The sequence below is a fragment of the Pan paniscus genome, chromosome 13, assembly GCF_029289425.2.
Source record: "Pan paniscus chromosome 13, NHGRI_mPanPan1-v2.0_pri, whole genome shotgun sequence".
NCBI lineage: Eukaryota > Metazoa > Chordata > Mammalia > Primates > Hominidae > Pan > Pan paniscus.
In genome coordinates, this window is record NC_073262.2 from 21,871,435 (window position 1) to 21,896,214 (window position 24,780).

Genomic DNA, 24,780 nt, shown 5'->3' on the forward strand with positions numbered 1-24,780 from the left:
AACCCTGAACAGTTTGGAGTTAAATTACTTTATTGATTGATTGAAACAAGGTCTTGCTCTGTCACCCAGACTGGAGTGCAGTGTGCAGTGGTGCGATCATGGCTTACAGCAGCCTCAGCCTCTCAGACTGAACCTCAACCTCCTAGCCTCCCGAGTAACCAGGACTATAGGCATGCACTACCACATCTGGCTAATTTTTTCTGGTTTTTTTTTTTTTTTTGTAGAGACGTGGTCTTGCCATGTATCTTTCCCCTAATTTGCAGAAAGATACAGATATACAAATAGAAGAAGCTCGCTGAACTCCAAGTACAATGAAAATGGTCGAAAGAGTTTTGAAAGCAGCAAGAGAAAGAGAAAAGTGACTTGTCACATAGAAGTGCACCTCAATAAAATAACCAGTGGATTTCTTAGTAGAAACCGTGCAGATCTCAAATGTAGAAATTTTATTACTACGTTTTGGCAGATACAAAAATTAACTTTGTCATGTGAAGCAGTATATAGAGTAAACAAGAGATTCTTCCCAGGGAAAAGAATGGGAAATTGGCTTTGAAAAGATTAGAAACCATGAGCCATCAGGTAACCGATTAGCAATGTCTAATCGCTTTGAAAGGTTTGAAAAGATTAGAAACAGAGCTCCATCCCTAAGTAGACACTCCTTCATGAATGGGGTTGATGATGTAGTACCGTCTCATTAGCTATCAGTGTTAACTAGACAGTTATAGTTTCTAATAAAATATTATGACATTTAAAATTCATATATATTGTATTGCAGACAGTTCAGCTTTTCTCAGATGTAGCACAGTAATCCAGCTAGTACAGCAGTTCTTGGCAAAGAAAATGCAGTCTGTAATTAAATATAGGTAGTGATATAACCCCAATGCCCATTTATATAAGAACAAAATTAAGGGTTTATAATATGTGATTTCAAGATGTATTAAAACAGTTACTTTAAGCAGTTCCACTCCCAGATATATATTGAAGAGACTTGAAAATGTATGTCCACACAAAAATTTATACACAGATGTTCATAGCAACATTATTCATAATAACTAAAATATGGGAACAATCCAAATGTCCATCAAGTGATGACTAGATAAACCAAATATGGTATAGCTATACAATGAAATATTCAGCAATAAAAAGGAATGGCATACCACAGCACACTCATTGGGATGGCTATAATTTTTTTAAAGATAGTGTTGATGAGGAAGTGAAGAAATGGAAATCTTTATACATTGATATTGGAGATGTAAAAAGGTACAGCCATTGTGGAAACAAGTTTGGCAGTTTCTCAAAAAGTTAAATATACAATTATCCTGTGACCCAACAATACTACTCCTAGGCATATACCCAAGAGAATTGAAAACATGTGTTCACACAAAAATGTGTACACAAATGTTCATAGCAGTATTCATAATAGTCAAAAAGTAGACACAACCCAGTATCAGCCATAAAAAGGAATGAATTATTGTTACATGCTACAATGTAGATGAACCAAGAAAACCTTGTCTGTGAAAGCAGACAAACACAAAAGGCAACCTGTTGTATGATTCCATTCTTATGAAATGTTCAAAACAGGTAAATTCGTAGAGACAGAATGTAGGTTAGTGATTGTTAGGGGCAACAGGGAAGGGTACATTGAGACTGCGAATAGGTACAAGATTACCTTTGAGGGTGATGGAAATATTCTGGAATTAGATAGTGATGATGGTTGCACACCGTAGGGAATATACTAAAGTATAATGACACATACATGTTAAAATGGTAAATTTTGTGGTGCGTGAAATATGTCTCACTAAAAATAATAAAAATAATGCTGAGTCTTGGCATATGCATTTTATAATTTGATAAATTTTGCCAAGTTATCCTCCATTGAGATGGTACAATTTGTACTTTCAGAAGCTATGTATGAGAGTGCCTGTTCTTCTCACGTGTGTGTCATCAAACGTTTTAGTCTTTGCCCAGTATTACTGTTGAAAAATAATAACCCAATGTAGATTACTTTTGTATTTCTCTAATTATGATCAAGATTGACTATCTTGTCATATACTTAAATGCCATTTGTAGTTCCTTGATTGTGAACTTCCATTCTTATTCATTGCCTGTTTTTCTATTAGTGTCAGTTTTTTCTTATTGATGTGTAGAACTTCTTTATATATTATGTTTTTTCCTAGTTTGTTTTGCAACTTGATGGATTTTTACAATGAATGCTATTTTTACCATTCAGTAGTGCTTGTTATAGCACTGTTCCATCTTCCTGGTTTAAACCAAGAACCTTAACCCTATCTCACTGATATCATTGATGAGAGCAGTTAAATTTCTCAGTGCTTATCTTTGTACTTCTAAGCTATGTCAGCTTGACACATCTGTGTATGTAAATGTGTTTATATTTCTTTTACCAGAATATTTTGAAGGAGAACTGAATGAGGAAGACAAGCTTTCAATAGATTAATTGAGCTGAAATTTTGATTGTAGACAGTCATTAAAGGGGATATAATTTATGACTTTTCCTAGAAGATATGAAGAACAAAAATCACTAGATTAATAGACGGATGGGAAGGTGGATAAGTGGTGGATGATTGAGGAAAGAAGTATATTAAACAGGGCTGAACACCCTACCCCCAGCTATTGAGTCATTCAGCAGGTTTAGTCCTTCAGTAAATTATTTATTTTTTATTTACTTATTTACTTTGCTTTCTTATTTTGAGACGGGATTACAGGTGTGTGCCACTGCTTTTGACAGTATTTTTAACTCATATTATGTCAAGCCCTGTGCTAGGTGCTGACTCTACAGTATTGACTGAAACAGCTTTTATCCCTGGTTTCATTATAATCTAATGAAGGAGTCAGACAAAAAAAAAAAAAAAAAAAAAGGTGAAACAAACTTGAGGTAATGTAATGAAGGGATATAATGTTCCTTACTTGTTAAATGGGAGCTGTACGACATACTTTTGGTAGGGTGGTCAGTTGAAGGCCTTTCTGAGGTGGCAGGCTTTAAGCTGAGACTTACGGATAATGAAGAGTACTGTAGGAAATCTAGAGGGCATTCTGTGAAAGGGAAGCTTGAAATTGAGGACCTTATGATGGCATCTTTCAGAAACAGAAAGGAGGCCATTATGGCTGGAATTTAGTAAGCTGAGGTGGAAGAGGTAAGAAGAGACCATACAAGCTGTAGTATAAGGACTTTGGATCTAGTACTGAGAAATTATCAAGAAGTGTTAATCAAATGAGTGACATACTCAAATTTATGTTTTAGGACTATTCTTGCTTCTTATGGAGCATGAAGAGGGACATGGTGATGAGAAAATCAACTGGGAGAGCAATTAAGAGGCGATAGGCAGAGCTTAGACTAGAGAGATAAGGATGATAAATTGATAAATTCTAGATACAGTTTGAAGATAGACTCAGTTGGATTTGATGTGTTGGATGTTATGGACAGTGGAGAGGAAATCATTATTAATTACTCCCAGCCATTTATTTATTATTAAAAATCTATGTGTTCTGCCTGGATTTAATTATGGGTGGTAGAAGTTAGGTTTATAAATAATGATACATAAACTTACTTGGAAAATACTACCACATCTAGTACCTCATTTTGGGTTCTTTGATTTTTTTTTAATTGAAACATGTTAGCAGTTGAAGTTTTTCTGAATTCAGTCCTAATTGTCCAGAAATAGAGCTAAACTGGCCTTCAGAAGTATTGAAACTGCTTAAAATTTCTCACACATAAAAATCAATCATTCTCAAAACTAAACATTATATCTTTAAAAATTGGGTTTTTTTCAAATGGGAGGTATTTTATTTTTAAAGGAATGAGGCAAATGTTATAAAATTTCTCCTCAGTGGATTTTCAAGTTCTGTAGTAGAATTTTGCCTGAATGAGTATAAAGCCCAAGAGCGTGTGTGTGTGTGTGTGTGTGTGTGTGTGTGTGTGTGTGCGTGAAGGGTGAAGAGAATTTTGAAAACTTGCCAGACTATTAAGAAATATAGTTAGATTAATGTGAATCACTTCACGTTCACTTCAGGTTGCTGCAATTATTAACTATCTTTACTTATGAAATAGAGGTTGTTGCACATTGTACTGTTTGATGGAAAAGTCAAATCAAAATCTTAATATTAACACATTCACTAATTTCTAGCATAATTTTATTACATTTGATATGAAAAATATTGTCTGTCATGTAATGATTTTTTTCCTACCTAGGCCTTTTCTGAAATGCAGCTTTTAGCATTAATCTCCAAATGGAACAGATTTGCAAGAATCAATATAGTAGTTCCTCAAGGAAAAAAGAAATCAGTTTTATTTATTTATTTTTCAGAGGTGGCTGGATCCAAACAAACCAATAAGGAAGCAGCTAAAGAGTGAGCATACATATTTACTTAATGTTTTGTAAGTTTACTTTATAAAGATAAAGGATTAATATAGTCTGATTAATTAGAACTACTTTTATTAATTCTAGGAGGATCTCCTTACAGTTTGAACTTTAGAGTCAAATTTTTTGTAAGTGACCCCAACAAGTTACAAGAAGAATATACAAGGTGGGTTTATGGATATATTTTTCTTGAAAATATTGTCAAAACTCTAATATGAAATTTTGAAATTAATTAGGCAAAAAGAAATTACTATGGTGTAATTCTGAGCTTTCCAGTCAGTACACAGAATAAGTTATGGCTATTCCAAGATAATGTTTTCCTCCTTTTTTGGATGGCTGGGAGAGTGTAGGGGGATTTAGAACCTCAGGGCTGCCCAGTCCAGCCCCAGCTTCCTGAACCATATAAATATTAAAAATTTCTACTTGTGAACACTGCTTAAGTGTGGCTATAATTAATTGAGGTCATCAAATGTTGCTGAAATTGTATCCAAAGGATGCTGTGTGGTGAGAAATTTGGGTTTTTTTTTCCCATGTGAAAGCATATTCTAGTATCTTTTTTTATTGGGGAGAACGTAGAATTTATAAAATATATAACCATTATTTGCGGGTCAGTAGGTACCTTTTGTCCCCTGTGTGTTTTTAATCTTTGGTTCCAAAAAAATATAATGGAGTTTATAAAGGATGTTGCAGAGAGTGCACTAGCATGTTGAGGCCTTTACATGCCCACTTGACTCTCCATTTTAAGTCTCAGCTTATGTTACTATCTAATTTTATGGTCATTTCGACTTGACAGAGTATATACACATGAATGATCCAGATGAACATTTTGATAATGTTCTTGATTATAAGGTGAAATATTGAAGATAGAAATGGAGAAATACCAACAGTGTAGTAACTGTCAGTATTAACCTGAATGACAACCTTGTGTGTTGCCTGAAAGACAGAATTAGTAATGAGTTATTTTACAAAGACAGTTAAAAATTAGCATGTTATACTCTCTGTAAAATTCTCAGATATAAGCATATAGGCCAGTGACTACATTCAGAATTACTCTAAAAGATAGGTGTAAAATTAAAAAATCCATACCTAAAATTACCTATAGATGGGATGTTAAATTTTAATGTATTGGTTATCATTTAGGATACTGTCTTGGAGTAGAGAAACAAAAGGATAAATTATTTAATTAGCTGCAGCTGCCAGTTCTAAGGTGTTTGCAGAGTTTTCAGTAGTAAACCAAGTGAGAAAAATTAGATTGAAATTCTAGAGATTTCTTTTCAGTGTGTTTTGGGGTAGGTGCACAGGTGTTCCTTTTTTTTTTTTTTTTTAACAAATGGGAGAACTCAGTAATGTAGTCTCTGGATTATGTAATCCTAATGCTTGCAACTATTAGTAGAATCCAAGCTAATTCCTCTTGAAAAACTAAGTTGTGGCCGGGTGCAGTGGCTCACGCCTGTAATCCCAGCACTTTGGGAGGCCAAGGTGGGCGGATCACGAGGTCAGAGATCAAGACCATCCTGGCTAACACGGTGAAACCCCATCTCTACTAAAAATACAAAAAATTAGCCGGGTGTGGTGGCAGGCGCCTGTAGTCCCAGCTACTGGGGAGGCTGAGGCAGGAGAATGGCGTGAACCCGGGAGACAGAGCTGGCAGTGAGCCGAGATCACGCCACTGCACTCCAGCCTGGGTAACAGAGTGAGACTCTGTCTGAAAAAAAAAAAAACAACAAAAATGAAAAACAAAGTTGTGTTATGTGTATACACCTTAGCTTAATATTGTAGCCCTTAAAATATTGTCAGTTATAACTATGTTTATAATGTACTTCACTTGAAAAACTGTCTTTGAATTTCTGAATGGAGGTAGAATGTGTTGATTCTTTTATAGCCTGCATTGAAAACATAATAAGGAAATAAATATGTTTCACTAATAAGTTGAAATAACTGCCTGAAGCAGAAGAAAGTAAAATCAAGTTTGATGGTAGGCAAGGAATTAATTTGTTCTCAGACCCTTTTATAATGGAATGTTATGGAATCTTATAACTGGTATTATTTGGTAAAATGGGGTAAATGTCTAGTTTTTTGTAAATTTTACTACCATAGTGTATATCAGTGATTTTTCTACTCTGATTAGAAATTAGAATCATTTGGGGGAGCTTTAAAACCATAATTATGTCTTGGCCACATCCCTAGATAATTCTGATTGAACAGGTCTTAGATGGGACCTGAGCATAGGCATGTACAAGTTCCCCCAAATGATTCTAATATATAGCCAAGGCTACATATTAGCCAAAGCCTTAATGCTTGAGTAGCCTTAATGTGATGGTTATGATTAGTAACAGTGCACCTTCTGCCACAGCTGCTAAGTTTTCAGAACTAGTTTAGACCCCAGGAAACAGGAAATCTGCTGCACCTCCTTACCTTGAGATTTCAAGAATGTAAATAGTATATTCCCAATATGCAGATGAATCTGCTCAGTAATTCTTTCTCAGTTTTTAGCTATATGAAAGTTGACTCTGTTTGGTAGTGAGCCAAGAGGAGAAAATAAACTCTATGTAATACTAAATTAATTTTTAAAATATCCCTTTAACTAATGAATTAGTTTAGTTTAATTAGTGAAAAATATTCCTTTAATTTTGAAATTATGGGGGGGGTGGGGGGCGGGAAAGAATGGAGTCAAACAGGTTCACCAGGTTAAACACCGTTTACTTTTAGCAGGTGCTAGCATCATTAGAATTGAATTTTTCCAATTCCTGAGATACATATACTAGGCAAGTTGATATTACTTTCTTTTTACAAATGTAGAAACTAAGGCTCAGCCACAATTTAACTAATTTGCCCAAGATCACAGGCTAGTTTTGCCTAGGACTTGAATTCTGGTTTCTACTTTTAACAGTTAAATTCTTGCCTCTTGGTTAAATGAGTATGTAAGTAAAATTTGGCAAGTATAGGCATTATTTATGTCAGATTTACAATATTATGGCAAGGATATACATGACCTTTAAATCCTGACTATAAGATTGTTTCTTACCAGGAACCTTTAACTTTGAATTTTTTTCTTTTTTTTTTCTTTTTTTGAGATAGTCTCACTTTGTTGCCCAGGCTGGAGCGCAGTGGCCCTATCTCGGCTCATTGCAAGCTCCGCCTCCCAGGTTCACGCCATTCTCCTGCCTTGGCCTCCCAAGTAGCTGGGACTACAGGTGCCTGCCATCACGCCTGGCTAATTTTTTTTTTTTTTTTGTATTTTTAGTAGAGATGGAGTTTCACCGTGTTAGCCAGGAAGGATGGTCTCGATCTCCTGACTTTGTGATCTGCCTGCCTCGGCCTCCCAGATAACTTTGAATTATTAAACCAAAACAGGCCCGATAGAAATATACTGTCTTGGATTGAGTAAATAGATTATATTTATAATATTATGCACTAAGCCTCACAAGAAGTTATATATGAAGCCAGGATGTTTGTATTCTTTTTTTTTGTAATTTATATCTGATTCTCTGAAAACCTCTTTGGTAATTTGAATATTGTCATGGAGCTCTTCAATGACTTAATCAGCCAAACTAGAATTTCTAATGACTTTTGACTCTTGGAATATGTACTTTTTTTAGTTTAGTGAAATAAAAAATCTTAAGATTTCCTGGTTAAACATTTAAAACCAAAAAGTTTGGTCTTCTGCCACCCCTATACAACACAGGTGACTTTGCCCAAGTATTGACAAACCTTTGAGTGGGTTACCCACTAGCAGAGACCAAAGGACAATGCTATCTTGTAAGCAATGACAGCAGGCTTGTTAAAGAAAACCTAAGTTTTTGTTGGTTTCACAGGAAATTGAATACTTGACAATTCTAACAATAGTAGACAAAAGTATTCTTCCCCTGCCCCGCCAATCAAAGAGAGACTTCCTTAATTCACATGGAAGTGTATAGGTGCTTTTCTGTAACAGGCAGCTTCCTGCCATCTGATGATAAAATGATCAAAACGCTGGCCTGTCCTTGTAGCTGGCTTTCTATCTCAGACCAGCGAAAATCATCGCTGGTCTCTAGTGCATTGCGTACAATGCTCTTCCATGTTTGTGATACTCAGGTTTTCTATGCTTCCCACTTCTTTCTGCATATATCAATCCTCAAGAGTATTTCTCCCTCTGTCATGTAACTGTTTGAAATCTTGAGGGCTTCTATAATGGAAGCTAGTGGAAACAAGACATTCGAAGTACAAATTTCATACATCAAAGAGTTTTAAAGATTTAGATTCATGAGCTTATGAAATCTTATTTTTAAACTACTTTACATGTTTTAATATGTAAATTATAAAAGCAAATATTTAAATATGTTTATTTGTTAATGTAAGTATACAGTTTCTTAGAATTGAAATTGTTACAATTCTATTAAATGCTATCCTTTTTGTTCGTTTGTTTTTAAGGTACCAGTATTTTTTGCAAATTAAACAAGACATTCTTACTGGAAGGTGGGCTCTTTAAATTTCTTAAAAAATTTTTTGTAATGGACTCTAAAAATACTTTTTAAATCTGTGTTAAGTAATTCATGGTCATTGCAAACAAGTTATTTAAGAAGGTTACATATAGTGTGAATTCCTCTCATCAGATAAGTTTATTTCTTAATAGTTAAAATCAAATCACATGAAACTTCAAGTGTGATTGTTTAACAAATTATAGCACTTTTGAAATTGCTGTGTTTAACCTTCGGTTATGTATTTTTGTTTTGTTTTATTAGATTACCCTGTCCTTCTAATACTGCTGCCCTTTTAGCTTCATTTGCTGTTCAGTGTAAGTATCAGCCCATTTTTAGGTCAAACAGCATATAACTGTGGTTTGTGTTGCTAGTACATTGGCTTTAATGTGGGAGTTCTTTAGACATGTTGCTATATAGAAAATCGTGACTACAGTGGAAATGTAATGAAATCTCCAGTTAGTTAGCAATTACTATGATTTTTGAAAAAATTTCCTCTGAAATTGAGACCAAGAAGAATGTTAAATGGATTGCTGTGGCTTGCTTAAGTGGTTATATTAGAAACATAAGTATTTTACATCCAGAAATAGAATTAATGGCATCGCTGATTTGACTATAATAATTTAAAAATTTGTTTATTAAAATGTGAATGTTTTCCTTTCATTATTAGCTGAACTTGGAGACTACGATCAGTCAGAGAACTTGCCAGGCTACCTCTCAGATTATTCTTTCATTCCTAATCAACCTCAAGATTTTGAAAAAGAAATTGCAAAATTACATCAGCAACACATGTAAGAGTTTTTTAGTTTTTTATTTGATAAACTTCTTAATGGCATTCTTTCTAGAGAAATGTTTGAAATTCTAATATGATGGCTGTATTTAATATAGAACAATTACTGTTACCTAAAATAATATTATCGTAAAGAAATATAGGTGATCTATGCTAAAAAACGATTTCATAGAATATATGAAGCTCATTTTCATTTCTATTAAGAGCCATTAAGCTATCTGTAAACAGATATTTATTTGCTATTGTGTAATAGTCTAAATAATTTTAGAATATAAACAGTATAGTCACAATATAGAGATCAGTCTGCTTAGTAATTCTTTCTCAGTTTTTAGGTATAAAGGACTTGATTCTCCTTGGTAGTGAGCCAAGAGGAGAACAGGAACTCTATATAATACTAAATTAATTTTTAAAAAATATTTCTTTAAAAACAGTACAGGTTGAACATCCTTAACCCAAGAGTTTGAAATTCAGAGAGCTCTAAAATTTGAAACTTTTTGAGCACTGACATTACACCACAGTGGAAAATTCTGCACCTGATCCCATGTAATGGGTTTCAGTCAACATTCGGTGAAAACTTTGTTTCATACACAGAATTATTTTAAATATTATATAATATTACCTTCAGGCTATGTGTATAAAGTGTATATGAAACATAAATTTCATGTTTAGACTTGGTTTCTATACCAAGATATTGCATTAAGTATATGCAAATATTTCAAAACTTGAAAAAATCTGAAATCTGAAACACGATCCCAAGCATTTCAGATAAGAGATACTTAACCTTATCAATATTCATTCATTAACAATATTCATTCAACTTTGATTTTTTTGTGTGAGTATAATTTTATATATTATTTTTTCAAAAGAGATTTGTTGCCTTGAATAGAAAGTAATATTGTTTATTGGTTCAGAATTCAGTTGTGCTTCAATATACGATTCAGAATACTCAGGGAAAAACTAAGGCAGTGTTGCATATTGGCTAAGAGTCTGAACTAAAGAGCCAGACTGCCTGGTTTGAAATTCTGTAAGATTACTTACTATCTTATAACCTTGGCCAAACTGTTTTATGCCTCTTCTTCTCTGTTTCCTTACGTGAACTGGGGATAATAAAAGTATCTATCTATCTCTGGAGTTACTGTAGGTCTTAAATGAGTTTATATACATAAGGTTCTCAAAACCATACATAGCACATTGTAGGCACTGAAGAAATGTTAGCTGTTGTTATTATTAAGAAAACTTACTTTCTTTTACTAATAACTCATGTATCTAAAACAGGATAACAAACCATGGCCATTGAAACGGAGTCTCGCTCTGTTGCCCAGGCTGGAGTGCAGTGGCGCGATCTCAGCTCACTGCAAGCTCCGCCTCCCGGGTTCATGCCATTCTCCTGCCTCAGCCTCCCGGTAGCCGGGACTACAGGTGCCCGCCACCATGCCCAGCTAATTTTTTGTATTTTTAGTAGAGATGGGGTTTCACCGTGTTAGCCAGGATGGTCTTGATCTCCTGACCTCGTGATCCGCCTGCCGTGGCCTCCCAAAGTGCTGGGATTACAGGCGTGAGCCACCACGCCCAGCCCCCATTGCCTATTTTTATATGGCCCACAGACTAAGATTGTTATATAGATTTTAAGTGGTTGCAGAAAATCAAAAGAAGAATAGCATTTTGTGGCATGTGAAATTTTGTAAAATTCAGTGTTCATGAATAAAACACTTACTGGAACACAGATACCCTCATTCATTTATATGTTGTCTATGGCTGTTTTCGCACAATGGCCAAGGTAAATAGTTGCCACAGAGACTGTATGTCCTAAAAGCCTACAATATTTACTGTCCAGCCCTTTGCAATAAAAGGTTTGCTGATTCCTGATCTAAAATAGACTAATGACTGAGTTTTTAATGGACTACCTAATGTGGTGAGGGGGCTATTTTAGTCTAAGTAAATTCCATTCATAGTGAAAGTTACACATACAGCATATCAGAATCAAGAGTTTGAAGATAAGCCATATTTTTTTAAATTTACCCATAATGAAAAGACTCTTAAGGAAAAGCTTATTGATTATATATTTCTATTTGGTTTAAGTAAATGATTCATCAGATCTTTAAATGAAGAAAAATAGAAGTATTCACTTTAACTGGAGGGAGTATATATTTAATTTAATTTTATAGAAATTGGAAGTGTACTGTTTTTTTTGAGGAGTCGTGTTATGATCATGCATTAGCGGGCTGTTGGCTCCCTTTTCTAGTAGCATTAGTGAATAGAAAGTTTGTATCTTTGTTTTTGTAATTTGCTGCTTTTGCTCTGCTGTAGTCTGATAATAACAGATAACTAAGGTTGTAAAAACTATATGTGAAATAGGAGTAAATCTATTTTTAAAGGCCTTACATTTAGAGCAATGGTTCTTCAACTTGTGTTTATAAGAATCACTTGGTATTCTTGTTAAATATAAACAGTTTTGACCTCATCCTTTCTGAATCACACTCTACAGAATAGTCTTAAACCATCTATGATGAAAGATGATTTCTTCCCCCCAGCTGTCATTATTGTGTTACTTATATTTTGTAGAATATAATAAAAATTAATTACTAGAAAAATAAAGTGGAGAAAGAAAACAAAGACGTAAAAAATACTAGTCCTCATTTGTTTGTTTTTTTGTTTTGTTTTTTGCTGTTAGATTTAACAGATATTACCCAGGCAGATTGCTATACAAGCCTCCAACACTCAGGTTCCATACTGTGAATCAACCTCTGTCTGTGCACCACACTCTGAGAAGCACTGCCCTGGAGGTTGGCTTAGAATCTGCAAGTTTCAGAGATATCCTGTGTGATTTAAATGCAGATATGGTATATGAACCAAATTTTGAGAAATACTGCTTTTAAGTTATATCTAAAAGTGAGGGTTTTGTTATAGTCACCCATATAAATAGTGAGGAGCTTTAAAAACTTGGTGTATTCTTGTATTTCTAGAAAATAAGACAGTATTCTGGAAAATAATAATTTGGGTTACTGAAAATGTGCCCTCTAGATAAGTTATAGTCCTGCATGGTGTTTCATAGATTTAATTAGACTGCTCAGTTTTTTTCAGATAAATAGCCTTTTTCTAATTTAGCCATATTTGATTGATTGATTGATTAATCTCATTTTTAACTTAATGATGTCTTTATAGAGGCTTATCTCCTGCAGAAGCAGAATTTAATTACCTAAACACAGCACGTACCTTAGAACTCTATGGAGTTGAATTCCACTATGCAAGGGTAAGTGAAGAAAACTTACTTCGATGTTGTTGAGTTAGGCTCCGTTACTCAGTATAACATTTTTTAAGATTAGATAACAAATGGAATAAGTTATGATTGCTGCTGACATAGCTGCACTGAAAATTTCCTCTGAATTTAAGTATTTTCACAATAACTTAAGATTCAATTCCCGAATGTGAAGGATGGTTAATGTGGATTCTTCAAGGTAGTGTTTTATATGTAAAGATAATTTTTACAGACCGTAAGATATAGTACCTTTAGAATATTTATTTTAAAATATAATTGTTAAGCTATAGGAAAAGTGGCTTTTGTATACTTTTATAATAATGATCATTAAAAATGTTCTCACATCACTGAGGCCTGTATTAGTGCACTTACTTTGTTTTCATCATTTAAAAGCACTATTACGAGTTTTTATTTATAAAGCACAACATGGAGCATATTAACATATTTTTATCTCCCCCATCCCTGTATTGAAGTGGAATTTATAGTCACTGACTTTTTCTATATTATACCGTGTAACTTCTTTTCCCTTGTGTCAAACATTGCTGCCTTTGAAAAACTGGTAACCTCCTGGCATAAGCATATTTGTGAGTGTTTATCCTGTATTTGTGTGTTTCCTCATGGTTTTCTTGAGTTCTCTATCAAAAGTTCTTGGAGTACAGCTATTCTATACCCAGTGAAAAGTGGAATTATAATCATCAGTTGAGTTGGTGATAGCGTTTATCTTCTCTTGGAAATGAATAGTTGAGCCTAAAAAGGATATCAACCTGAAAGAGAATTCAGAGCCAATATTTTTCTTAGATAATTATTTTCAATCATGTTAATACTCAGACACAGGTACACAGATAGTTGTTGAAGTACTCAAAGTTCTACTTCATGTAATGGTTTTATCCTTTAGGACCTTACCTGACCATGTTCTGGGAGAGGAACATTAGTTCTTACGTTTCACAAAGCTTATGTCAATCTTTCCTTTAAAAGACCAGATGAGTTGCTTTCCTCACATGATTTTATCTTGTAATTCTGAGTGTTACTTGGAAATCTTTTTGTCTGATTCCATTTAAAATGTGTCTGTTAGAAACCTTCAGCTTTTTTTTTTTTCTTCAACTTTAATTTTAAGTTCAACTTTCTGCTTTCTTTAAAATATGCCCCTTTATTTTCCTTCCTTATTTAGGGCCTGTATCTTTTGAACATGATTCTTAAAAATGTAATGTACTGGTCAGTATTTGTGTAACTAGTTTGTTTTTTATTATAATAAAGTTTAAAACAGATGGAACTTTAAATATATGAATTAAACTATGGTTAAAAATAAAAAGGGGCTGGGCATAATGTATCATGCCTATAATCCCAGCACCTTGGGACGGCGAGGCAGGAGGATTGTGTGAGCCCAGGTGTTCAAGACCAGCCTGGGAAACATAATGAGATCTCATCTCTACAAATTTAAAAAATGACCTGGGCATGGTGGTGCATGCCTGTAGTCCCAGCTACTAAGGAGGCTGAGGCAGGAGGATCAGCTGAGCCCAGGAGTCTAAGGCTTCTGTAAGCTATGATCATGCCACTTCACTCCAGCCTGGGTGACAGCAAGATCCTGTCCTTTCTTCTAGTATTTTTATAGTTTTGGGTATTACACTTTAGTCTTTCATTGTCTTGAGTTGATTTTTGTATATGGTAAGAGCTAGATGTCCAGTTTTCTTCCTCTGTATGTGGCTATCTGATTTTCTCAGAACCGTTTATTGCAGAGAATGTCCTTTCCCCAATGTAAGTTCTTGTTGACTTTGTTGAAGATCAGTTGGCTGTAAATATTTGGCTTTGTTTCTGGGTTCTCTAGTCTGTCCTATTGGTCTGTGTGTATGTTTTTATATCAGTACCATGCTGTTTTGGTTACTTTAGCCTTGTAATATATTTTGACATCAGGTAATTTGATGCTTTGTTCTTTTTGCTCCGGATTGCTTTGGCTATTTGAGCTCTTTTTTGTTTCTATATTAATTTTAGGATTGTTTTTTCTAATTCTATGAAGAACGATGTTGGTATTTTGATAGGGATTGCACTGGATCTGTAGAGTGCTTTGGCAATATGGTCATTTTAACAATATTAGTTCTTCAGATTCAAAGGCATGGGATTTTTTCTATTTGTTTGTGTCATCTTACATTTTTCATCAATGTTTTGTAGTTTTCCTTGTAGAGATCATTCACCTTCTTGGTTAAATTTATTCCTAGGTATTTTTTGTAGCTATTGTAAATGGGATTGCCTTCTTGATTTCTTTCTTATCTAGATCATTATTGATGTATAGAAGTGCTGCTGATTTTTAATGTGTTGATTTTTACTGAATTTATTTATGAAATCTAAGCATTTTTGGTGGAGTCTTTAGGTTTTTTTAGATATAAGATCATATCGTCAGCAAAAAGAGGCCATTTGACTTCCTCTTTCCCAATTTGGATACCTTTTCCTTCTTTCTCTTGCCTGAGTGCTCTGGCTAGGACTTCCACTACTGTGTTGAATAAGAGTGTGAAAGTGGGCATCCTTGTCTTTTTCCAGTTCTTAGGGGGAACAATTTCAACTTTTCTGTGTTCAGTATGATGTTGACTTTGGGTTTGTCTTATATGGCTTTTATTATTTTGAGGTATGTTCCTTTTGTGCATTTTTTGAGATGTTGAAGTTTTTCAAATGCTTTTACAATGTCTTTTGAGATGGTTATATGGTTTTTATTCTTCATTCTGTTCTTGGGATATATCATGTTTATTGATCGGTGTGTGTTGAACTATCCTTACTTTCCTGATATAATGTATTGTATCTGATTGTGGTGTATTATCTTTCTAACATGCTGTTGGATTTGGTTTGCTAGTACTTTGTTCAAGATGTTGGTGTCTGTGTTCACTAGGGATATTGGCCTGTAGTTTTCTTTTTTCTAGTTTTTGCATCTTTGTCTGGTTTTGGTATGATGCTAATGCTGACCTTATAGAATGAGTCAGGAGAATTCCCTCCTCTTCAGTTTTTTTTGGAATAGTTTCAGGAATGTTATTACTTCTTTGTGTGTTTGGTAACATTCAGCTTTGAATCCATCTGGTCCTGGGCGTTTCTGTGTTGGGAGACTTTATTTACCGATTTCAATATCACTACACATTATTGGTCTCTTCAGGTTTTCAATTTCTTCTTGATTCAGTCTTGGTAGGTTATATGTTTCCAGGAATTCATTTCCTGTAGGTTTCCCAGTTTGTCAGCTTGTAGTTGTTCGTAATAGTCTCTGATGGGCTGGGCACGGTGGCTCATGCCTGTAATCCCAGCACTTTGGGAGGCCAAGATGGGCGGATCACGAGGTCAGGAGATCGAGACCATCCTGGCTAACGCGGTGAAACCCCGTCTCTACTAAAAATACAAAAAAATTAGCCGGGCGTGGTGGTGGGCGCCTGTAGTCCCCACTACTCGGGAGGCTGAGGCAGGAGAATGGTGTGAACCCTGGAGGCGGAGCTTGCAGTGAGCCGAGGTGGCGCCACTGCACTCCAGCCTGGGCGACAGAGCGAGACTGTCTCAAAAAGAAAAAAAAAGTCTTGATGATCTTTCGTATTTCTGTAGTATCAGTTGCAGTGTCTCCTTTTCATTTCTGATTTTACTTATTTGGATGTTCTGTCTTCTTGGTTAGTCTAGCAGTTTATTAATTTTCTTTATCTTTTTGAAGAACCAACTTTTTGTTTCATTTATCCATCATATTTTTTATGGTCACTATTTCATTTATTTCTGCTCTGATCTTTGTTATTTCTGTTCTACTAATTTTAGATTTGTTTTGTTCTTGCTATTCCAGGTTTTTGAGATGCATTGTTAGACTGTTAACTTGTAATCTTTCTCCTTTTTTTGTGTAGGCATTTATTGCTGTAAACATCCCTCTTATCAGTGCCTTTGTCTTATCCCACAGGTTTTGCTATGTTGTATTCCATTTTCATTTGTTTCAAAGAATTTTTTTATTTCCATCTTAATTTTGTAATTGACCTAATGGTCATTTAGAAGCATGTTGTTTAACTAATTTGTTGAGACTTGTTTTGTGGCCAAACATATGGCCTATCTTGGAAGATGTTCCATGTGCTTATGAAAATAATGCATATTCTGCATTGTTCAGTAGAATGTTCTGTAAGTGTCTGTTTGGTCCATTTGATCTAATGTTCAGTTTAAGTCCAATGTTTCTTTATTTTTTTTCTAGATCTGTCTAATGCTGAGAGTGAGGTGTTAGTCCCCTACTATTATTGTATTGCAGTCTGTGTCTCTCTTTAGATCCAGTAATATTTGTTTTATGAATCTGGGTACTCCAATGTTTGGTGCATATATATTTAGAATAGTTATGTCCTCTTACTGGGTTGATCTCTTTATCATTATATAATGACCTTCTTTGTCTTTTTTAACTGTTCTTGAAATAATTAAAATCTGTTTTATCTGATAAAAGCTGAGGTACTCCTAACTTCTCATTTTCATTTGTATGGAGTATTTTTTTCCATCCCTTTATTTTCAGTCTATATGTGTTTTTAATGAAAAAGTGACTGTCTTTTAAGCAACATATAGTTGAATTATGTATTTTAATCCATTCAGCCATTTTGTATCTTTTAAGAGGAGAATTTGATCTATTTACATTCAAAGTTATTGGTATGTGAGGTTTTGTTCTTTTCATATTGTTAATTGTTTTCTGGTTATTATATGTATTCTGTGTTTCTTTCTTTTTCTCTTATAGGTTGTTGTTTTGATGGGTTTCTGTAGTGATACTGTTTGAGTCCTTTCTCTTCCTCCTTTATATTTCTTTACCCATTAAGTTTTATACTTTTGTGTGTTTTCATGATGGTAAATGTCATCATTTTACTTCCAAGTTTAGGACTTTCTTGAGCATATCTTACAGAACTGATCTAGTGGTATAGAATTCCCACAGGATTTATTTGTCTGTGAATTATTTCATTTCCCTTTCATTTATAAGTGATAATTTTGATGGATATAGTATTCTTGAGTGGCAGGTTTTTTCTTTCAGCACTTTCAGTATATCATTCTATTGTCTTCCGGCCTATAAAATTTCTGCTGAAAAACTCACTGTTAGAATGGTGGGATTTTCTTTATACGTGATGAGACACTTCTGCTATTTTTAGGATTTGTTCCTGAAGTTTGACTTTAGACAGTCTGATTATAATGTTCCATGCAGAACACCTCTTTACATTATTATCTGCTTGGGGATACAAGTAACATGTAAATTTGGTCACCTTATCTTGCCTCAAATTTCAGGAAGGCTTTGCTCATTCTTTTTTCATCTCTTTTCTTTATTTTTGTTTGACTGGATTATTCTGAAAGACCTGTCTTCAAGTTCCAAGATTCATTCTTCGGACTGATGTAGGCTATTGTTGAAGTTTTCAAATGTATTTTGAATTTTTTTCAGTGAATTCTACAGTTTCAGTTTTTTGTTTGTTTGTTTGTTTTTGAGACAGAGTCTTGCTCTGTTGCCCAGGTTGGAGTGCAGTGGTGTGATCTCAGGTCACTGCAACCTCTGCCTCCCAGATTCAAGTGATTCTCGTGCCTCAGCCTCCCCAGTAGCTGGGATTACTGGCGCACGCCACCATCCCTGGCTAATTTTTTTTATTTTTAGTAGAGATGGGGTTTCACCACGTTGGACAGGCTGGTCTCAAACTCCTGACCTCAGGTGATCCACCCACCTTGGCCTCCCAAAATGTGGGATTACAGGCATGAAACAGCTTCAGAATTTTTATTAGGTTCTTTAAAAAAATATCTCTTTGGTAAATTTCTCATTCATATCCTGAATAGTTTTCCTGACTTATTTGTATTGTTTTTCAGAATTCTCTTGGGTCTCACAGACCTTTCAAGTCAATAATTTGAATTCTTTATTTCATGCTGGGATTTTGAAATTTTCTTTTTGATTAAGATCTATTGCTGGAGAATTATTGTATTCCTTTGGAGATACCATATTTTCTTGCTATTTCATGTTTCCTGTGTGCTTACATTGTATCTGTGCATCTGGTGCAATAGTTGCTGCTGCTTATATTTGAATTTGCTTTTGTAGGGGAGGACTTTTTCCTGAAGATTTATCTGTGGTTTGGGTTGAGTAGGGTACATAGACTTCGATTCTGGCTGCATGCAGTAATATGGTCTCATTTATAGATATCGTAGATATAGCAGTGAGTAAAGTAGATAAAACTGAACCCTCCGAAAGCTTGCATTCTGTGGGGCAAGAAACAAAACTATAAATGAACAATTATGGGTATATCAGAGTATGTACTATTTGATTCCATTGAAGTTCAGTAACTAGCAAAATACCAACCTATATTGATAGAAGTCAGAATAGCAGTCAGTTCTGGAGGAATGTTTATTAACTGGGAGACTCATGAGGGAGCTTTCTGGGTTTTTCAAAATGTTCTATATATTGGTTTGTGATGGTTATGTTGGAGTGTAAATAGGTATGTGTATGTATGTGTGTAAAATTTTGAGTTGTACATTTAAGAAATGTGCATTTTACTATACAGTACTTCAGTTCTTTTAAAAAATTAAGTAGGTCATACGTCAGATATTGATAGATGCTATGAAGAAAAGTTAAGCTGAGAAAGGGGAATTAAGACAAACAAATGAGGGATCAGGGAAGGTCTCACTGAGAAGGTAAACAGATCTGAAAGAGCCATGCAAACATCTGGGAGGAGATTATTCTAAGCAGAGGAAAGAGCAATGAAATAGTGTATATAGCAGTTCAAATAATAGCTAAGAGTTTAGTATGGCTTGTGTAGTGCGAACAAGGAGAGAAGAGTATTAGGGGATGAGATCAAAGCAGACAAGAACTTTTAAGACTTTTTTTTTTCTTCTATCTTTCTTTCTTTTGAGGCAGAGTCTTGCTCTGTCATCCAGGCTGGAGTGCATTGGTGCAATCTCAGCTTACTGCAGCCTTGGTCTCTTGGGCCCAAGTGATCCTCCCACCTCAGCCTTCCACGTAGCTGGGACCACAGGCATGTGTCACCATGCTGGTTGAATTTTTTTTTTTTTTTTTTTAAGTGGAGATGGAGTCTTGCTATGTTGCTCAGGCTGATCTCAAACTTCTCAGCTCAAGCAATCCTACCTGCCTCGGCCTCCCAAAGTGCTGGGACTGCAGACATGAGCCACCACATCTTTATAAAACATTTTAAGGACTTTGGCTTTTAATTATAATCAAAACCATTAGAGAGTTTTGAGGCAATAAAAGACATGTTGTGAATTTACATTTTTAAAATATAACAATGACTTTTGTTTTGAGAGTATACTATAAGATACTAAGGGAAGAGACTGTTGGAGTGATCCAGGTGAAAGGTAATGGTTCTTGTAGTATTGGGGTGGTGGACAGTAATCAGATTTTGAATATACTTTGAATATGGAAGTGACAGCTTTTACTCATGTGTACTGGCTATGGGTGTGAGAGAAAAAGGATTTGGTAATTATTCCAAAGCTTTTGGCCTGAACTTTTACTAAGTTGGGAAAGACCTGGGAGAACCAGATTTAGTAGGAGCATAAGTCAAGAATTTATCTTGGGACATGTTAAATTTGAAGAGACGTAAATCCTCACGAAAGAGGGGTAGGCAATTCAATTTATAGACCTGGAGTTGAGAGGAAAAGTCTGGACTAGAAATAATACATTTGGGAATTGTTAGCGTATAGTTAATAGTTAAAATCATGAGATGAGAGCACTGAGGAAGTAAATTTAGTAGATGTTGAAGAGAACAGGTCCTCAAAGTTAGAACACTTCAATGTTTAGAATTTGAAGAGATGAAGAAGAACCAGGAAAGAAAACCAAGAAGGAGCAGCCATTCAGAAAGGAGAGCCTTTCTTTCTATCAAAGATACAAATATGTGTCTCTGAAGCCAAGTAAATCAGGAGCAGTCAGCTTTGTCAGATGATGCTGTTAGGTCAAATAAAATGAGGACAGAGAACTGGATTAGAAAAGTGGAGGTCACTGGTGACTTTTCAAGAGCAGTTTTGGAGGTGCAGTGATGGCCAAAGAGTGATAGAGAATATGGAAAAAAAAAAACTGAGAACAGTAATTTTGAGGGCTTTTGCTCTACAGGACACAGATAATAATAACAGGAAACACCTATATAGCATTTACTACGTGGCAGCCATCCTTCTTAGGGCTTTATGTATGTTAATCCCATTTAATCCTTACAACAGCCTTGTGAGGCAGGAGTATTATTATCTCCACTTTACAGATGAGGAAAATGAGACACGGAAAAGTTAAGTAATGTGACCATATAATCCCTATTTCTGTATTAAGAGCCAATTTATAGCTTCTTTCCAAAACCTCATTTTTAACCTGCATGTACTTGAAGACTTTTTGACAGATCCATTAAAATAATGAAACAATTTACAAATGTAATCTCTTGGAACAGAGAAAGGAACTCTTTTCTCAGATTGGAGCTATACATATGACTTTATCCATGTCACTCTACTGTACTCAAATCACATAGTGGTTTTCCATAATTCTGATGTGTGCTTTCACTTATTGTGACACAGCATTATTTTTAGTCAACCATCTTTCTATATCAAGCATCTTTATGAAAGCATAAATAGGTCACTAATTGTTTTCATTTTCGCTGAATAATTTGTTTACATTCTCATACTCCATTAGGCCTATATAAAGCATACAAACATTTTTTTCATCATTAATGAATGTATAAGCCTTTATGCCTAACTACATTAAAAATAGACAGACATGAAAATTTTAAACAAATGATATATTGGAAAAGAACATACTGCTACAGGATAAAAGAAAATAATTTCAACATATGTTACAGAAAATTTTTTAATATTCATGTTTTATAAAGAGTTCCCCAAAGGAATAATTTTTTTAAAACTTGTAAGTAGAAACATATGGCATACAGATATAATAAACATTTCACAGGAGACATATAGGTGATCAATATTATGCACTTGTCACTAATAATGAAAATAAGGAGATACCAATTTTATCAGATTAGCAAAAGTTCAAAGGATTAAAAATAACTATTTTTTGCCTGAGTATGGGAAAGTGGACACTCTAATACATTGTTGAAATATAAATTTGTAGAAATCTTTTGGGGGGCAAATATTAATATGAATATAATCTTTGCTCACTTCCATTACTGAAACTCCATTCTGTAAAATATTTATAGATGTGTTAGAAAAAGTTGTATAAAGATAGAGGAAAATATACACCAAATTGTTAATAGTGGTTATCTCTGGGAATGAGGGAAGGAGGCAGGGAAGGTGATGAGGGGAGTCTTTGACTTCTTATTTGATATTTGAAATTGTTGTATATTGTTTTGAAATTGTTTCATAATTGAAAGTAATTAAGAAAATTAATGGCTGTCTCCACCGCGTAAAACTAATGTTGTTCTTATGTACATCATAACATTGAGTGGGTTTGCGTTATTGTACTGTTAACATGTGATAGTAGAGAGGTCAGAACATTTAAGTACCCTAGGTAATTAGTTTGTGTATAGTGTAGTAGTCTCCAAAGAAAGGAAGGGATGTTGGGAGGCCGAGATGGGTGGATCACCTGAGGTCAGGAGTTTGAGACCAGCCTGGCCAAAATGGCGAAACCCCATCTCTACTAAAAGTACAAAAATAAGCTGGGCATGGTGGTGGTGGGTGCCTGTAATCCCAGCTACTCAGGAGGCTGAGGCAGGAGAACTGCTTGAACCTGGGAGCGGAGGTTGCAGTGAGCCAAGATCACGCCACTGGACAAGAGCGAGACTCCATCTCAAAAAAAAAAAAAAAAAAAAAGGCCGGGTGCAGTGGCTCACGCCTGTAATCCCAGCACTTTGGGAGGCTGAGGCAGGCGGAACACGAGGTCAGGAGATCGAGACCATCCTGGCTAACAGGGTGAAACCCCGTCTCTACTAAAAATACAAAAAATTAGCCGGGCGTGGTGGCGGGCTCAGTCCCAGCTACTCTGGAGGCTGAGGAAGGAGAATGGCGTGAACCCAGGAGGCGGAGCTTGCAGTGAGCCGAGATGGCGCCACTGCACTCTAGCCTGGGCGATAGAGCCAGACTCTGTCTCAAAAAAAAAAAAAAAAAAGGAGGGGATGGCGGTCTATACACCACAAGAGAAAGTGAAATGAACAATTAGGGTATGTGCAGAAAATGTTAGAACATCTGTTCATATTCAGTTTAAATATCATTTTTTCCTGCTCTTTTTAAACATACTGTTGTAAAATAAAACACAGACAGGTATGTATATCTTACTGAATTACTGTAAGGCAAACATCCTTGTAACTACCACCTAGTTCAAGTGGTAGAATGTTGCCAGTTACTCCAGAAACCTTTTCCCAATAACAGCTCCTTCCTACATAGTATTTTTTTTTAAATAATTTTTATTACCCAAATGTGCCTTGGTAGAAACTGTAGCTTGGTCTTGCTGTTGTTTAGTGTATTTTATTTGACTCACAGTAACTGAGATCTCTCTTTTTAATCTACAGGTTGTTGCTTCTTCTCTTGTGCTTAGAATTTACCTGTAAAGCACTGGATTATTTTTACCTGTAGTTTCTTACAGTCTGGATTTTACTTGATCACATATTCATAATGTAATTCAACATAATTTGCTGTCCTCTCTATTTCCTGCAGATTGGCAGCTTAATCTAGCAGCATGTTCAGATTCAAGATTGATGTCTGTTATGTTCTTTTTTCAGGTGGTGCATAATGCCTGGGTTTTGCTCTTATTCTGTGCTAGCAGCCATTTATGCTGGATGCCTAGATCCATTAATTTATTGGAAGCAGCAAAATGAGATATCCTAATATATTTTTGTTTTTATTTATTTGCTGGAATGATTTTATAAGGGGTCGTTTTCTTTCTTTTACTATTCAGTTACCCAGTGGTATAGTTCATATAGAAAACACATGGAAAAGAATGTTTGATTCTTTTCCTTTTATTTACCTTGTTTTCAAGGTAATGAATATGAAGTGGTGGATTAGATATTACTGATAAGATTTAATACAGTATAATTATTCTCCTTATTAAAGCTCAAATTAGCCCATCTTTGGTCACCAGTGGGGAGTGGTCTTCTTTTGGCTCATAAGTTTTGTTTTTGAAACAGGGTCTCACTCTGTCAGCCAGGCTGAAGTATAGTGGTGCAGTCTCGGCTCACTGCAACCTTCGCCTCCTGGGTTCAAGTGATTCTCCCACCTCAGCCTCTTAAGTAGCTGGACTAAAGGTGCACACCACCACACCCAGCTAATTTTTGTTTTTTGTTTGTTTGTTTTTGATAGAGACAGGGTTTCACCATGTTGGGCAGGCTGATCTCAACCTCCTGACTTCAAGTGATCCACCTGCCTCAGCCTCCCAAAGTGCTGGGATTACAGGCATGAGCCACCACACCCAGCCTCCTAAGTCCTTTTGACATGATCTTGGTCTAGCTTTGATAGCTTTTATGCTATCTAGTATTTTTAAGATGTTTTGCCACAGACATGAAATTAGCCATTTCTCCAAGAAGCCCTTTTAATGGAAAATGATATTTCAAAAATCTCAGTGTGGATGCTAAGGATGCTTATTCCTACTGGGTTGGTCATTGTTTCTAGGCTTTTTAAGTGAACAGAGTTGGGCATTTGCTAGTTTCTATATCTATATTGAGATACACAGAATATTTTGGTTCTTAGGGCTCAAAGAATTCTACAATTCACATATCCTATAATTATTTACTTGCTTCATGCTATCCTGTAATTAAAGATAGTACTTATAATTACCACATCAGTTATTACTAGAAAAATGAAAATTTTTAACTTTATCTCCCATTTTCTTTCTTTTTTCATAGTTGCTCTGAATTTACATTTTCAAGCCATATAGCCACTGCATATTATAAATTCTCCCCTTTAATTATCATTTAATCATAGTTCCAAAGATAACTACATAGTTAAGGCTCATCACAAATCTTTATAATCTGATTG

At 35.1% G+C, this 24,780-nt stretch overlaps 1 protein-coding gene across 10 annotated transcripts in view; it reads left to right on the forward strand.

Annotated features, from left to right (window-relative positions):
- The window catches only part of PTPN4 (protein tyrosine phosphatase non-receptor type 4), a 247,054-nt gene that overhangs the window by 135,941 nt on the left and 86,333 nt on the right, over positions 1–24,780 (forward strand). For 3 of the 10 annotated variants that reach the window (XM_055108445.2, XM_055108444.2, XM_034953958.3), the window contains 6 exons: positions 4,320–4,362; positions 4,461–4,539; positions 8,784–8,828; positions 9,095–9,147; positions 9,501–9,621; positions 12,783–12,870. In XM_055108445.2, coding sequence (XP_054964420.1) covers positions 4,320–4,362; positions 4,461–4,539; positions 8,784–8,828; positions 9,095–9,147; positions 9,501–9,621; positions 12,783–12,870 — 429 coding nt within the window. Of the gene's footprint in view, positions 1–4,298; positions 4,363–4,439; positions 4,540–8,783; positions 8,829–9,094; positions 9,148–9,500; positions 9,622–12,782; positions 12,871–24,780 lie in introns of all 10 variants that reach the window. The other 7 variants (XM_055108446.2, XM_034953960.3, XM_034953955.3 and 4 more) reach the window with 6 other exon arrangements.